The sequence below is a fragment of the Cygnus atratus genome, chromosome Z (genome assembly GCF_013377495.2).
Source record: "Cygnus atratus isolate AKBS03 ecotype Queensland, Australia chromosome Z, CAtr_DNAZoo_HiC_assembly, whole genome shotgun sequence".
Taxonomy (NCBI): Eukaryota; Metazoa; Chordata; class Aves; order Anseriformes; family Anatidae; genus Cygnus; species Cygnus atratus.
Genome location: NC_066396.1, coordinates 40,744,936 through 40,762,902, shown reverse-complemented (window position 1 = coordinate 40,762,902; position 17,967 = coordinate 40,744,936). Strand labels below are relative to the sequence as shown.

The window sequence follows — 17,967 nt, the reverse complement described above, 5'->3', positions numbered from 1 at the left end:
GATGAAGTGGCTCGTCAAATCTTTTGTGTTTATGGAATCAAAATATGATTTCTAATTGTACTTCTGTTTCCTCCTCAAAAGCTCACATTTTGACAAACTTAGTTAACTTTTTACCATACTAATAGGTTTTCTGAATGGCACACACACAGCCTGCATGTCAGAATTGAAACTGTGTATGTGAGTCTCACAATGCTATGCAGTATCTGTGACACTGTGGTGCAGGAGGCTGAGACAGCTTCTGCAGGGCAGCAGCCACAGAAGTGCACATAGGCAGACCTTTCTGTTCTGATCCAGACAGTTTTGTTCTTAATTTTTTTTTCCTTTGTTATACTTGAGTCTTGTGCTGACTCTCAGGAGCAAACACTGCAACCATTTCTGGCTTTTTTCTGCTTAAGTTGAAAAGTGGGTGACCTAAAAGAGCAACAGATTTTCTGATCTCAGACTTGTATTTTACTTGTTTCAATTTAGAATGGAGTGTTTTCACTACTCTATGCTTTGCAGTTTCTGAAAGAGAAATGTGATTGCTAATCCAAACTTGCATTCAGATAAATACTTCCCTGGTCATGTGTTACGGGGACCTCTGAACATACTGGTAGCTTTCTACAACATAGAGCCCCCAACTAAGAAAGATTGTTCTGTATTGTGAAAAGCGGAATTTTGAAAAAGGATGCAGAAGACTATTTGGAATTTGTGATCACAGGAAGAAAGGACCGATTACTTTATGGAAAGATCTCTTAGTGGAATTTGATTTCCTATTTTGTAAATAAGATTTTTTAGGTTAAAGTCATATTCTAAAATTTATAACAGTGAAGTATGCAGCAGATTAACAGTTACAACAGGTAGTTCTATAAAAGGAAATTATATAAAAGAAGATGGAAGGGAAGCAGCACTGAAGTCTTTTGGAAAACCTGTGTTCTGAGGTTCCTTCTTCCCGTGCCACAAGTAAGAGAAAATTTAGTGTTTTCTTTGAACTATGGTTGCTGTGAATTGCTCAGCTTTCTATTAAATGATTTTTATTCCTTTATTATGCACTCAAATGTAATTCACCAGTGTGACAGCAATGCAGTGAATTAGTCAACTGCTGTAAATCCACTGCCAGTGGATTTTGGTTAGAACAGTTTTGACAGCTTGACAGAGATAGTAACTGAGAGTACTTGTATAAAGAAGAAAGTGCTCCATTATTATGTTGATGTCTGAATCAACATATGATTCTATTTTAATCATAAAATTCAGATTTTATTATAAGGGTCATCCCGTGCTACATCCCATAACTGCTGAGTTAGCATGCATCTTTAAGGGTCCCATCTATCTGTTCAGTGTCTGTTTTTTAACTAAGTCTGTAATTTAAATCAGTCATTTAAAAATATATATGTTACAGCATCAAAATTATAGTGTGAAAGAAAGTGCACCAACATAAAAGTATGGTGGCAGAACCATGTCCTTATCAGGTATTCTACTTCTCCAACGTTTCATCCTTTTAAAAATTTGCCACCTGCTAATAACATTACAATTAGGACTTGTGCTCATGCTGGCTAAAGAAAGGTGACTTGTTAGTCCCTCCTGGTTGACCAAGGGAAGTCAGTAGCTGTAATCTTTTTGTATTTCAGCAAAATTTTCATACTGTCTCTCACCTTCTGGACATACAGCTTGACAAGTACGTAACATGGTGGACAGATTGGGCTCAAAGGCTTGTAAATGAGGTTACATCAGGCTGGTGACCAGTCCCTAGTGAGGTCCCTCAGGGCTCCATTCGAGGGCCAGCTCTCTTCAGTGTTCTCATAAAGGACCTGGAAACAGGAGTTGAATGCACGCTACATAAGTTTGAAGATGACACTAAATTAGGAGGAGCTGTGGACTCCCTTGAGAGTAGAAAGGCCTTGCAGAGAGAGATCTTGACAGACCGGAGGGCTGGGCAAGCACGAACTGTATGAAATTTAACAGCAAGTGCTGGATTCTGCACCTGGGATGGGGCAACCATGGCTGTATGTACAGACTGGGGGATGAGAGGCTGCAGAGCAGCCCTGCAGAAAGGGATCTGGGGGTTCTGGTTGATGGCAAGCCAGCCAAAAGGGCCAGCCGTACCCTGGGGTGTGTCAGGCGCAGCACTGCCAGCTGGTTGAGGGAAGGGACTGTCCTGCTCTGCTCTGCACTGGTGCAGCCTCACCACGAATGCTGTGTGCAGTTTTGGGCGCCACAGTATGAGAAGGACATAAAACTATTAGGGGGAGCCAAAAGAAGAGCTACAAAGATGGTGAAGGGTCTAGAGGGAAAGAGATACGAGGAGCAGCTGAGGTCCCTTGGTTTGCTCAGCCCCGAGCAGAGCAGGCTGAGGGGAGGCCTCATGGCGGCCTGCAGCTCCCTCACGAGGGGAGCGGAGGGGCAGGTGCTGAGCTCTGCTCTCTGGGGACAGCGACAGGACCCGAGGGAACGGCATGGAGCTGGGACAGGGGAGGGTCAGGCTGGGTGTCGGGGAAAGGTTCTGCACCCAGGGGGTGGTTGGGCACTGGGACAGACTCCCCAGGGAAACGGTCATGGCACCCAGCCTGCTGGAGTTCAAGAAGCCTTTGGACAATGCCCTCAGGCGTAGGGTCTGATTTTTGGGCAGTCTGGTATGGATCCAGGAGCTGGACTTGATGATCCTTGTGGGTGCCTTCCAACTCAGGGTTCTCTGTGATTCTGCGATTCCTGGTCTGTATGTTAGACTCCAGAGGTACGTTTAAGGAGAGCAGTGGTAGCATATCTGAATGGAGGGACTGACAGGTGCTGACCGTAGCACGGGACATCCAGTCATTAGAGTGGCCGTTTTGCATTAGAGGGACTGTGGGGCTGCTGTGCTTTTGCAGATCATATAGAAATCAACACATTAAAAAAAAAAAAAGTATTGGGTGGGTGCAAAACCAGCATAAAGCTGCTTCTGACTAATTTCTCTCCTCCAGCTGTGCTCTCTTTAATTTGATAAATTTTGTCCTACCTACAAACATGCAGAAATGTTCCTGGTATGATGTTCATTCTGTGGGTAGTTTGATTTTATGAAATGAAAATACTACAATGATCCAATGAAGCTAAACATTACTCGCTTTTAGCAGAATTTGTGGTTCGTCTTGGGCCGGAAGTCTTGACTTAAAATACTTACCTACCCTGGCCTGAAAAAGGAATTATGGTCATTTTTGTACTGAGAGGGAATTTAAAGTCCAGTGAGAAAAATAGAAATTATGATGAGAATTTCAGTTGGTATTGAGACAGAGCAAAAGTGCTTTGCTGATTTTTCATCATAATTCTTTCTTATTTCTTAAGGTGAATTAACACTACTTTCAGTTTTACATACTAATTGCAGACTGTTTCTGTTAACTGTCTAGTTGAGTCTTAATATCAGCATCTGCATTAATAGTGTAATCCTAGTTGAAAGTGATTATGTGGACTAGCTGCATGCTGATTTCTTAAGTAGTTGTCTGTCTCTGATAGTATGTGTGAACAGGGTAGATAAGGACTATGAATACGCTTTTTTTCTGGGTAGCAGAATGTAACATAAACAGCCTGTCTTTGCTACTCTGATAGCTTCCCCGAATTAACTTAATAAATTTGTTTTGAAGATTTCTTGGGAAACTGCTTTGGGCATTTCTGAAAAAATTACAAAGAGGGTAGGTATGGAGCATTTGTCACTACATGGAAACCTTTGTCTCCAGCAGATTTGATGTGATACGTCAGTATGCAGCTGTTGACTTTGTCCCTGGATATTCATCCTCTTGTTATGTGCTGGAGAATCTCCATAGCACAGTGGGATTAGGTGATTGAGTACAGAAACCTTGCTGTACTAATAATAGGAATACACAATTTTCCTCAGTAGACAGTGTTGTTGCTTTTCTACCCTTCTTACTTAGTCAACAAAAGCTTTCACGTACAATTTAATGAAAATTAATTTAAAAATCAGTTTTGCTTTCCTTCTTACTGAAAACAAGGGCTTTTATAAGACATTTAGATTATTAAAAACAAAGTACAAACAGAAAACACCCCCCCCCCAAAAAATGTTTCCCCTCGTTCAATGAATAGTGATACTTTTGTAAGGACTATGTCCTGTTTTGGCTAACATCTTGGGAGGGTAATCCATTTATGCTTTGACAGATAAATAGGCCTCCCCAAATGACTGTTTAAAAGCCCAGTGTGACCTTTCCCTGTAAATAGTGATTAGTTAGTTAGCAGAATTAATCATTTTAAGATTCATATTAATTAGGTTAAGTCAGAGTATGAATCAATTTTGTACACACCAGGCAACAAAGAAAGAAGCTTTTCAAGCTCTTATTTGTGTGAAACTCTTTGTGATTTAAGAGTAGGAGTGTTGTGTATTAATGGGTTTTCTTCCTAACGGTGGAAGTTGGCACCATGTTTTAAGAGACTGGTATTTTGCCTGAAGCCTTGCAAGAGTAGTCAGCAGTTCTTTGCTGTCCTTCTTTAAATAAGCTCTTCTTGGCATCTGATTTGAGCCAGCAGAAATACAGTATGTTTTTAGGAATGAGAAGATTATACTTAATTTATAAAGAACCTATCACTTTTTTAGGTCACACATGGCACAAAACCTTTTTTATTTTTATTCTCCCTCAAGGCATGTTTCAAATAGTTACTCATCACCATGGTATAATGTGTCTGTGGTTTCTCTGGAGAAAATAGTGTTGGATTGCTATCTTTAACAACTTGGGGCAAAATTAATTCTTTTGTGACCCTGTTCAAAAGAACAGCTTTTTATCAGAGGTTAATGTTGCCCCTTTCTGCAGTTCTGCCAGTTCATTTCTCTACACTTAAAGAGATTAATGAAAGCACCCAAAAGAAGTAGGTGATACTGTATCATGTAGCTTATCATGCCCTATGTTAACTCTGAAAGTCATTTTTCAAAGTTTTATCCCCAAGAAATGAGGTAATTGTTTAGAAGGACAATCTTTGTGGTTGGAGAACACACAAATGCAACCATTTAAGTTTGTTGCAATTTTTGCAGAGTAAAATTCGTACTTCAATCATTCATTATTTTGAAAGGGACCCTCCCAGTCCTCTGATATTTCTAGAAATACCAGTTTGAAATTGTTGCTTTCTCTGTTATGTATTAGTCAGCAGAGGGCACTCTCTTCCTTGAAAAATAAAAGAAAGTATGACTTAAAAATAAGAGAGGTGAGCTGCTTTTCTTTGCAGTACTTTTTTTTTTTAATACAAATTGTATGTGTGAAACTGCAAATCGATACAATAAAATTCTGTGCAAAATTATTTTTCCTGTAAATACTTTTCTGAATTGAAACAGGAAGACACTATTCTTTTAAAATGAACCTGGTCTTAATTTTCCTGTGCCTGTCCTATGTTCACCTCTAGGTTCCTCTCTAGGTATCAAAAACAGTGAAACTTAATGCAGTTCTTTCATGTAGGCAATTGAATGGTATTGCTGAATTTCTGAATTGCCCAAATCAAATGACCATAGCCTCTACTATATAAAGAGCCACAGAGTCATTTCAGTTCTAGCTATTTTAATCCATGAAGCCATGCAAAGCTTTTATTCCTCTGATCATTAAAAACATCTGTTGTGCAAGGTTCGTTCAGGCTTTGTGCAGGAGTGAGGCTCAGGAGGAGTTACATGACCAATTGTCCTTTTTTTTTTTTTTTCTTTTTATACACTTACTGTTGTATTGCATTGGTTGACTTCAGGTAGTGGATTCCTGCAGGACTGTGAAGCACAGCCAGTTATTTTGCTTAAAATTGAATAAAAATTTCAGCATGCCCGTGTTTGCGTAACATACTCTTCCGTAGATCCTATCATACCACATAGAAAAACATTACTGCAGAAAAGTTTGTGTTATTTGCGATGCTGTTATTAAACACCATTCTTCAAAAAAACAGGTACTAGGGCATGAAGACTACTATAAAACTCTTAAAATCAGTGATATTTGTAGAGTAGGAGAAGGATTAGTTAAAAATTACAGTGATTTATCCTGGATTCTTATGAAGTCATTGTAGAGAGACTGGCTGTAGAATTAATTAATTAACCCTTCTGGTTTTCAGATCCATTAATTTTTTTCTGTGGGCAACACATTTGGAAGATGTCCCTCAGGAGGGATTGTGACAGAGCAGTTTTAGTTTATTACCATATTTAAATACTTTGAATACTTTTTCCTGAGAAAATGCATCCCTGAGTCTGAGGTTGACGTTGTTCTCTGTTCAGTGTTGTTAAAAGCACTTCTAAGTCTTCCCAGTTTGTATCAGCTAAATATATAGAAAGCGTTCTTTGAGTTTTCTGGCTTCAAGTATACCCCCTTCTGCCTCTGTACACCTTACTTACGCAGGTAAGCTCGATATAGCAGTTTCTGTGATATTTAACTTGGAGTGTCAGCTGGAAGAACAATAAGAAGCAGTCCATCACTTTCATTTTTGTTGTGTAGCAGTTCAAGGTATATTTGCTTATGTGTTTTTATCGTAATTATTTGTACAATTTGTACAATTGTATAGCACAATATTAAAAGTGGCCCTCAAAAAGAAAAAGAAAATTCTAGGATATGGATTTTTTTTTTTCTGAAAGCATGACTGTATGTGCATTCTTGGATATGTTTTTGAAAACAATTGTTTATAGTACTCTATTTATACAGACAGCGGCGATTTGGATAATTTATGTTAACTACCACTTACTGTTGAGAGAAAAGATTTTGTTACAAATTCTTACTTAGCCTGATTTATATCTGAAATGTTTTTCAGTTAGTTTCTGTCATTGTAGAACTGAGTTAACTTTGGAAATAGGTTTTACTACTAGAAAAATATTTTACCAGCTTGGGCTTGCAAGTTATTAATTATGAGGACTTCATGAGGATATAAATAGTTGCTGGTAACAGTGTCCAAGAGAAGAAGTCTTTAGTTTTATGTTCAGATTAGCGATGTCAGAACCCAAGGAGAATTCATTTTCAGTTGTTTATGAACTTCAATAGGGGTTTCTTCACCATTATCTGCCATTACTTCCTTCGGAATCTTACAGATTTATTTCAAAAAGGACTTGAATTTCAGAATTTTGATACCTGCCTAAAGTCTTTGAAAATTTGGTAGCAAAAATAGCATTTGGAAAACAAGTCAAAACATGATGTTCAGGGACTACCTCATTTTTAAAAGAAGTTAACATAATTTTGCACTCCTGTGCTCTGGATCTCTTTACTTATGTGGCCTGTATTTTACTTGTTGCTCTATTTTGTTCGAAGTAAAATTAGGCAAACCATGGAAAACAAATTGAATTTGCTGAATTCATGGAATAAATTATTGATCAAGCAGTTAAATGTATATAAGTGGACTATAGCTAATTCCATAATTAAAGAAGTGAAAGCTGTTATCAGCAATTAGAATATGATTGCATGTAATTTAAAAAACAAATAAAAAACAAACCAAAACAAACCCAGCAATTTTAGCAGAAGTGAAGGTAATAGAGTAGCATATTTAAATAGGGAGATTATCTTGAGCAATTTTGGAGCAGAATATCTGGCTTCCCAGCATGACAAAAATAATCAGTTGAAGGTGAATTGCTAGAGCATTTGGAAAGGATATAGCAGTTGGCTGATCCATAAAGAGGTCTTTGAAAGAGACACACTAAAGGTTATGTACAGAGCGTAAAGCATTTTCTGTTTCTGTAATCTTCACAGGAAAAGTGATGGATTTTTGATTCACATGTCAGAAAAGCAATTGCTAGCTGCGCAATTTCGGAACCATTGTCTAGAAATTTCAGCTGTTGTACTATATTTATTAAAAGCAGGAAATGTGGAAATAGCTAATTTATAATCCATTGTAAATGTAACATACCACTCAGAATAACATCAAGTATGATCTCTTTTTGAAAGAGGTATTCGTAACATGGTATTTTGTTGAGCATTGGTGTCATCTTCCAGCTCTGCTTTCCTAGCTCTGGCAATATTTGAAGAGCATATAACAGCATGTGTTGTCATTAACAAACAAAGTTATAATGCTCAAAATGATCTGACCTCCTAAAAATAATACCTAAGAAATCTTGATGACCTGTGTGAAAAGTTAGGCATATTAAACTTTTTAAAGAGAGGGTAAAAGACTCTATCATTTTTGTTATACAGATCCAATTCTATATAGAGCATATTTTATTTTAAATCTACAAAATGAAACAGGTAGGTCAAGTGAAAAAGATAATTGAAGGATGGATAACTAAAACCTGTAGTTAAAAATTCAGTTTCTGTCTTTCATCTCTTGTCATTTTACAGAGTTTTTCTTTAAGATACTTTGTGTAGACTTGCAAAAAATAACAAGATTGGGATGAATGTTCAAAACCTAGCCTTCCTTTGAGAGGAAGAGATAGCAAAGAATTTTAACAGTTGAAGTTACCCAAGACAACTGGCAGAATGATTCATTTTACTTCTTCTACCTGTTTGTCCTTCCGGTGGATGGGAAATGGCCTCATTCCTACTTTTTCTTCCCATTTTTCTGTTTTCTCCTTTGTCTTGAGAACATGTTTTGTTCTCTAGTGGTTGATTGCCAGAACTTGTTTCAGTTACGTGAAGTGTTATAGGTAGGTGGTTTGGGGAGGAAAGGTAATGCTGCTGTAATGGCATCATTCTGTAGATTTCCTTTCCTTAAACAAAGGTTATGTTCTGTCACATAGGAGAACATCTCGCTTTTCATAAAGGCAAACTATTTTTACATTCTTCATTTTTTAGTTCAGCTAAATTTCTAAGAGTTACTTGCATGGAGTGACTTAGTTATCAGAGAGTAAGGTAACTATTCTTCTGCATGCTGACATCAGAAGAACCTTGTTTTCTTGCTGACAAAAGCTTTTGTTTATAAAAAGAGGATTGGAATCTGCAGGAGGGACTAGTAGGATGACTGTGGCAAAGTACATTTATCTAGATCTTGATTTGGCATTTAAGCTGTACACCTAAGCTTCCATGTCTTCTCCTTTGACATGACTCACATGGTGTGTGAATGTCTCTCTGACCCTTGCAAGAGACTCTGCTAGGATAACAGTAAGTTATTTCATGGTGCTTCTCTTGTTCTGTAATTAAAACATTTTTTTCAAGTACTATAGAGATAATCTAGCTTCTAAAATGTAAGTTTCAGAAGCCTTTTCTATTATATATATAGAAACTGTGATATAATTGTAGATAAAAGCTTACTCGAATGTTCTAGTTGCAGCCTTATAGCAGCAGCATCATGCTTGTCTTCCATCTCTGATACATCTTAAAAGTAAACAAGAAATCAAGAAAATTCAGGGCTCTGACTGAAGTGTACAAATAAAGTTCTGATTTATTCAGCTAATCCCCAAGGCTTCTCTGAGCCTTAGTAAAAATAAATAAATAAATAAATAATCTCATACACGTACACATCTTTCTTTCATTATTTCGGTGTTTTGGTATATGAAAATACTGCAACTAGAGTTTAATGATGTATTTTGAAGGATTCATTTTTCAATTGAATTTTCCAAATGAATTCATTTTCCATTCATAAAATATTTTAAATCCTTTTTATTTTAGTGCTCATGAGTTAGGGTCCATTGTCCTAAGCATTTTACAGACAATGACCAGTAACAAGCAAAAATTTTATTTATCCACTTGATTTTTCAGATTCTTCTTAGTGTCTGTGGAATTCTTTTTCAAAGAGCTTATGCTATTTTTTTCTTTTCAAAGGTCATGATGTGAAACAGGAAAGGATACAAATTCTCATTTAGGTGGTTTGATCCCCTATTAACCTTCTTCAGTAACCGAAGATTGATTAGGATTGTACTAGGCCTTTTCCAGAATTTCATAGCACACTTTATTAATATATATACAGTTCTTCAGTGTAGCACACCATGCAAACGCTTCCCCGTTTAGGCTAGTCCATTCTGTGGTCCAGAGTTGGTCAAAGGAAGCAATGTCCTCTTTACAGTCCTTTTCCAAACTATTGTTATTGGACTGCTGTGTGAAAACACTTTGCTACCTGGGAGAGATTATCAGTCAGAGATTTGTGTTTCCTGGCATGTTAAGGAGTATGTTGGGAGACACGGGCTTATTGGGGCTGTTTACTTTTCAAGACAGTGAATAGACTAGTATTGCTCTCCTTGAATGTTACAGCTGCTTGAAATATCCACAGGTTTACAGGAAAGTCTCTAAAGCAGTATGTCTTGCTGTACAGCCCTGTAAGTGAAGACGTTTGTATGAACCACACTTGTAGATCGTAACTCAACAGGATCTGAACCCATAAATGACTCTAGGCTCTTGTTGAACTGGAATGAGTAATAGTTTTTATGCTGCATTATCAAGGATTTTTTTTTTTTTTTTTGGTCCATGCTAAGTAAGAGAGACAAATCCATGATCATGATGGTGACTTTGTAATGACTTCCACTCAGCTCCTGGACTGCTTTGATCTGATCACATGACATTGCTCTCAATTGCATGGTCTTTGTAAACTTCAGCATCCAGACCTAACATCAGTGTGCTTTTTCTTTAGTTACTGACAGCCAAGCATCACAGACACAGGGTTTTTCTGATTGGTTTGGGAAATCCTTTTACAAAACAGAAAACATTTACATTTATAAATACAAGATACCTATCCCATGCAAGGTTATTCTTTAAATGGGCATCTTAAAATCTGCTAGACCACAGAGACCATTGATATAAAACACTCCCTTTCCTGCTGCATCTCAAGCATACTGCTTTCTCCTGTGGATTTAGTATCTCAGATGAATTTCATTTGAAATAGACTGCATTTCTGCCTGGCCTCTATCATATAAATCATTCTGGTAGGTAGTAGAGCTACTCTGGAAAAAATGCAGTGATTATATCGAAAGGAATATAAAAATCTGAAACTTTTACCAAGCTTGCTAAAACATTGATTTGCAGCCATGGTTGTAAGGCTCCTGATGGTTGATGTGCATATAGAGTAAACACAAGAACACAAACTTTGGCTGGCCCAGTTAGTCCTTAAGAAGCATCAGAGCTTTCAAAGAATTAAAAGATATTAAGTAGAAAACTGACGCAATGGAGCCCAGAAGTTCCATACTTTTAACGAATTGTGTGCAAAAGAGTATTACGAGGCAGACCAACATAAAAGTGTAATGTTGTTCAAGCTCACAATTAGTTTTTACACTATCCATAGTTTGCTGAGGGGAATGATGATGAAGAAGAAAAGATAGCTATTTTGGTATTTTCTCTGGCTCAGATTTCCTCGTTTCAGAATCTAATAGTTTTCTTTTTTTCTGGGATCATTTATTAAATGCTTGTAGAAATCAGTGAAGAAACTCTTTAATCTAGGATAGATGTCATTTGCAAAAAATAATTGAATGAGTATTAATAAGATCTCTGGGAAATAATATGAAAAATTTTACAAGTATTCTTATGCTTGACAGCCACAGAAAATCACTGCTGCTGTCAATAGTATATTGGACTGAAAAGTAGCTACACCATCTAGATTTAATTGGTGGTACATCACAGCTGAACTAGTAATTACATCTAAATTACCGGTTTGAATTCGATACTTGCAGAATACTTCAGTTTTGTTTGCATTTTATTTTATTTTTGTTGTTGTTGGTTTTTGAATGCCTTTATAGTAACTATTGATGTCCCAAAAGAGAAATCTAAGAAATCACATTTTTTAAATGGTAATAGCTTGACTTCCCAACACACCTCAAAATAACATTAATTTTAGGGTACGGCAAAAGTATTAGTGAAGACTAAGAAGTTCTAGATAGAGTTTATACTTACAGGAATTAGGTTTATGTAGAGTCCTTGGATTATTTTTTTCTTGCAAGTAATTTGAGTGCTAACATCAAAAATAATGTTTGGAATTTGCTATTTATATTATTAGAAGGAAACTAAAGCTAGGAATTAGCAGTTTTGACACCACGCATGCATGCTTGGTGGTTCTTCTACATTTAATTTGTTTCTTCACCTCACAAGGTTTCAGTAGAATTACTTTTTACTTTCATGAGAGCAAATAAAAGAAGTATAAAGCCAACAGATGTATTTAGATCTCTGTCTCTGCCACCAGGAATTAGAAGCCAGCAAAAGATACTGGCTGACAAAGACTCTCAAAGAAATGAAAAATCTTGTCTACAAGAAAACATAGTACTTCTGGGAACATGAAGACATAACTGAGGATTAATAAAGACTTGACATCTATGTGAAGGGGCATTACTTCTTTAAGAGAAGTAGCACTGATGTGAACAACTGTAAGTCAGTAGAGTGAGTCAGCTCTCATGAGTCTACCCAAGCAAACCACAGGGAATCAGAAGTAGTATTCACTGGGGAAATACTTTTTCTTTTAAAAAAGCTGAATTAATTTTATGATGGATATAACTTACCAGCATATACCATAGTTTATTTCGTTAAGTTTTACCTGCAGTGCAGAGTCATGTTAATTGTACGGTAGAAATCACAGAACTGATAAATAAAACAATGCAGTATCTTGGACAACTGTAGTAGTAGTAGTAACTGTCTATTCTAGATAGGTAACTCTCTAGAATAAAGTAATTATCCTGCACAATTTTCTCTGCTACCAGTCTTGAACATTTGAGCACCTTCCAGAGAATGTTTAGAGAACCTTTAGAGAAATATTTCAGTTTTGACAGATTTCCAATGAAAACCTGTGAGGAGCTTTTGAACAGTTGGTCAGTCTTTCACCTCTGTTAGCACCTTGAGAGCACTTGGCTCTAATTTCAGAGCTTAAGTGCTAAAAAAAACACAGACAGTATCAGAATATACTGTTTTATTAGTTTGTCACAGGCAGTGAGCAAATATTTGCGGCAAGTTCTTTTGGAAGCATACACAGGCAACAGAATATATAACTAAGCTTGATAAGATACAAGGTAGTTTCCAAAAAAAAATCAACCCATTTCACGAGAGCATTGGTTTGTGCTTAGTGGAATACCATTTCTTATTAATTGCTCTGAGGATGTAGGGACCCTTCATGATTTTTCCAGATATTTTGGGTATGTGTGGACGTGATGCAGAAGAAAATACTTTTTGGTGGAACTTTTAAGATTGGGTAACAGAGAACGTAAGTTCAGAGAGCGTAAGTAACAGAGAACGTAAGTTCAACATATCTCTAAGACACAAATTTTTCACATTGAATTTGAAGATTATTTCATCTAGAGTAAACAACAGTTGTATATAAAATACTTTAAGTAATGAGCAGTACCATAATTCTCTCCTGGAGTGTTTAAAAAGGGGGATGGGGGTTGCACATGTGCAAACACAGGATAAATTTATTTAAAAATAACTAACAAGCTTATTTCAGAATACCTTCACCTAATTTAAAATGGAAGGAGATTTGTGTCCTTGCCTGAAATGCAGACTAGATAAGAGAGTATAATTCTTCGGGTTTTTGCTTCACTGAGTTTTCATCATTTTTTTTCCTCATTGTGTTTGTGTGTGTTTGTATGTACATCTATATCTACATATGTTCATACACTGAATTGTGTACATAATGCTTTCAGCACAAATTGCAAATCGTTCTTCTCTGTCTCCATGGGCTTTAACTAAATTTTGATGGTATTTAGGAGGGTGATGTATTTATTAGGGTTTATTTGCTATCGGCAAATTCCAATTTTAGAGATTACTTTTTAAAGTAAAAACATAATGTATAGTACAAACTGAATCTCAAGAACTTTTCTAAGAATCTCACTTTTCTTAGTAATAAGTTTTGATACATTTGGGGCAACACCCATAACTTTTTAAAATTAATCTCTCTGAAAGGCAAACTCCTTATCTCTCTATTCTCTCCGCTCCTGTCAGAGTCTGAATCTGCCAAGTTGGTTAACTGGTTAAGTCTGGAGAAAGAAGGACTTTCCCTTGGTCAAAGAGGATCGTGTCAGAGATCATTTAAGCAAACGTGACATCCACAAATCCGTGGGCCCTGATGGAATACATCCACAGGTGCTGAGGGAGCTGGATGATGTTATTGCTAGACCACTCTCCATCATCTTTGAAAGGTTATGGAGGAGAGGTGCTTGAGGAATGGAAGAAAGCCAGTGTCATGCCGGGCTTCAAAAAGGGCAAGGAGGACCCAGGCAACTACAGGCCAGTCAGCCTCACCTCCATCCCTGGAAAGGTGGTGGAGCAGCTCATCCTGGAGGTCATCTCCGCACATGTGGCGGTTAAGAAAGTGGTCAGGAGTAGGCAGCGTGGATTCACCAAGGGGAAATCATGTTTGACCAATATGCTATTCTTCTTCGGTGGGTTGACTAGCTGGGTAGATGAGGGGAGAGCAGTGGATGTGGTCTACCTTGACTTCAGCAAGGCTTTTGACACTGTGTCCCATAACATCCTCATAGACAAGCTCAGAAAGTGCGGCCTAGATGAGTGGACAGTGAGGTGGATTGACAATTGGCTGACTGGCAGAGCTCAGAGGGTTGTGCTTGGTGGTGCAGAGTCTAGCTGGAGGCCTGAAGCTAGCAGTGACCCCCAGGGGTCAGTACTGGGTCCAGTCTTACTCAACTTGTTAATTGATGACCTGGATGATGGAACAGAGTGCACCCCCAGCAAGTTTGCTGACAACACAAAGCTGGGAGGAGCGGCTGGTACTCCAGAGGGTCCTGCTGCCATTCAGAGGGAAGGCTGGAGGGATTGGCCGAGAGGAACCTCATGAAGGGCAACAAGGGCAAGTGCAGGGCCCTGCACCTAGGGAGGAATAACCCCAAGCACCAGTACAGGCAGGGGGCTGGCCTGCTGGAGAGCAGCTCTGAAGAGAGGAAACCGGGGGTCCTAGTGGAGAGCAGGCTGACCATGAGCCAGCAATGTGCCCTTGTGGCCAAGAAGGCCAGCGGTATCCTGGGCTGCATTCAGAAGAGTGTTGCCAGCAGGTCATGGGAGGTGATCCTCCCCCACTGCTCAGACCTGGTGTGGCCACAGCTGAAGTATTGTGTCCAGTTCTGGTCTGGTCTGATCAGAGGACTGTAGCACCTGTTGTACAAGGACAGGCTGAGAGAGCTGGGCCTGTTTAGCCTGGAAAAGAAAAGACTGAGGGGACTCATCAATGTGTATAAATATCTGAGGGGAGGGTGTCGAGAGGATGGAGCCTGTCTCTTTTCAGTTGTTCCCACTGACAGGTCGGGAGGCAACAGGCAAAAACTGAAGCACAGGAGACTCCAGCTGAATATGAGGGGGCACTTCTTTACTGTGAGGTTGACAGAGCACTGGGACAGGTTGCCCAGAGAGATCGTGGAGTCTTCTCTGGAGATACTCAAAACCCACCTGGAGGCCATCCTGCACAGTATGCTCTGGGTGATCCTGCTTGGCAGGGGGGAGTTGGACTAGGTGATGTTCAGAGGTCCATTCCAACCTTGCCCATTCTGTGATTCTGTGGTTATAATTTAAAAAGCAGATATTTTATATGCCCTATACCTGAAAAATCAAAAATGAAAGCTTTCTTTAGAATTAGCTTAATTAAATATAAATTTTATTCACCTCATCCATTTCATTTAATTATACTGGACTGGAGTAAACATAGTCTGAAATAAAGGCCCACGTTTGTTAATTCGCCTTCTGTCCTAATGCTATACTCGTTAATGTTTGTCTTAGTTCAAACTCACCTTATCATCACTCATTTGTAATTTACTCAGTACTCTTATTTATTCTCATTCATTCACCATTTACCTTAAGGTCATCTGGAGTAAATCAGTGATGGTCCTTCCTGCAGCATCCTTAAGTTCATTCACATGAATACAGATTTTAGAAAAATATTCATCTTTGAATATTTCAGGATTTTGTTGTCTTTTTTTATCTTCTTGTTGTGAGTTATTCAGCTCGTAAAATGGATGGTAGGTATTCTGTTTGACAGTGTCTAGTAGCATGAAAGGTAAATAATTTGCTAATTCATGTTGACACGTATGTACTTTCCATAAAAAAATGAAAGGTTCCTCGGTTCTTTCTCATAAGGAATTCTAGAAATACTAGTAGTCTCTTTTCTCCATCTTCCCAACCTTCATCATGGTACTTGATTTTTCAAATTGTGTATACACATTGGTGAGATGGCCAGTCATGAAAATTATTCCTGTTAATCATGTTCACTGTATATGAGCTATCTGCAAGTCGAGAAAATTAAGTAAATTTTATTGTTTTGTTTCTTTTAATTAGGCTCATGCACAGTTAGTTCGAGAAGTCGATGTTGAAAAGGTGTCAACTTTTGAGAACCCATATGTAGATGCAATAAGAAGCTTATGGAATGACCCTGGAATCCAGGAATGCTATGACAGACGACGGGAGTATCAATTATCAGATTCAACTAAATAGTAAGTGCATGATGGCTACAAATAACCGTGTCTCACTTTGTGTCTAACAAAGTAATTTTTACTTTTTAGCTTCTTAACTGTCTGTCTGTGTACATATTTGTAGGCATGTGGAGCACAAACTTACATGAACATACGCTTAAGAACTGTAGTTTAAAAGCTGCAATTTAATTGCAGCTGTAATTTAAAAAAACTGTGGAGTGCATCTAGTTTTAGTTTAGTGTGTGTGTGTGTGTTTCCCACAGTGAAAGTTGGTTACCATTTGAAGTCTTAAAAATTCTAACTAGGGGTAGTTAAACACTGCTGGTTTTGATTTTGATGTATCTTTTCAAGCCCTTTCTCTCCTCTGACATATGCTCACAATTGCAAACTGGGCAAGAATACTTTCAGGTACTATAATGCAAGAAGTGTAATCAAGGCAAACTTTCATAAAATGTGTAAAAATCAGACGTCTCTTTTCCAAGGCTTTCCCCTTTTCCCTCTGTTGTGGTTTAGCCCGGCTGGCAGCCAAACACCACACAGCCGTTCGCTCACCCTCCCCCCTCCCTCTCTGTTATGGGGGAGAGAAACAGGAAAGTGAAGTCTGTGAGTTGAGATAAAGACAGTTTATTAAGACAGGGAAAAGAATAACAATAATAATAATAATAATAATAATAGTATCAATAGTAATAATGTGTACGAAATAAGTGATGCACAATGCAATTGCTCACCACCCGTTGACCGATGCCCAGCCTATCCCCGAGCAGCCGCCCCCCCACCCCGGCTAGCCACCCCTATATATTGTTCAGCATGACGTCAGATGGTATGGAATACCCCTCTGGCCAGTTTGGGTCAGCTGTCCTGGGTCTGTCCCCTCCCAGCTCCTGCTGCACCCCCAGCCTGCTCGCTAGCAGGACAGAGCGAGAAGCTGAAAAGTCCTTGGCTTGGTGTAAGCACTGCTCTACAACAATTAAAACATCAGCATGTTATCAGCGCTCTTCTCATCCTAATCCAAAACATAGCACCCTGCCAGCTACTAGGAGGAAAATTAACTCTGTCCTACCTGAAACCAGGACACCCTCATAGGCTGCTTCTGCAGTCCTGGTGGTGAGGTAAATAGTATGAAGGAGGTGTTCTCGTGTTTTGTTGAACTGCCTTTCTTTTGTGGAAAGGAGGCCTAAATGTGAAAGAACGTGGCTGCCAGAATAGCAAAGACATAGCTGAAAAGAGACTTCAGTTTGTAAAAGGTGAAAAAAAAGTACACTAAGAGCCTTTTAAATCCAATCCTGTCTTATATAGATCAACAATAAAAATGCCTATGTGACTAAAATTGCTCTCAAATGTTATGCTCTTCATTTCTGGGGAAGTATTCTGATAAAATAGCATTGTAGAATTTAACATTGGAATCAGCCAAAGATTGGCTTAATGAAATTCAGTTATTGTTGAGTAAAGTAGCCTATAACTTTGACAAAATTTCTCATCTCCTATCAAAAAAATGGATGATGGTAATGGATGATGACCTTTTGGTGTTGCCCAGTATTTAAAAAATACAGCATGCCTGCTTGTTAAAACTGTGGCAAAAACCTGTGTGGTCTCCACATGAATTTTTGTATTAGCTATGAAGATATTTCTAATTATATCATTCCAGTCTCTTTGTCGTGCTGACATGAGTGGAAGTCTCTTATTGAGGAAAGCGCAGAAGGAGCTGAAAGGCACTGTGAAGCTCCCATTCAGCTCATTGGAATACAGCCATGAACATA

At 38.3% G+C, this 17,967-nt stretch overlaps 1 protein-coding gene across 1 annotated transcript in view; it reads left to right on the top strand.

Moving 5' to 3' along the window:
- Positions 1–17,967, top strand: part of LOC118253776 (guanine nucleotide-binding protein G(q) subunit alpha) — a 133,274-nt gene that overhangs the window by 77,502 nt on the left and 37,805 nt on the right. The window contains exon 3 of the mRNA XM_035558539.2: positions 16,077–16,231. Coding sequence (XP_035414432.1) covers positions 16,077–16,231 — 155 coding nt within the window. The remainder of the gene's footprint in view (positions 1–16,076; positions 16,232–17,967) is intronic.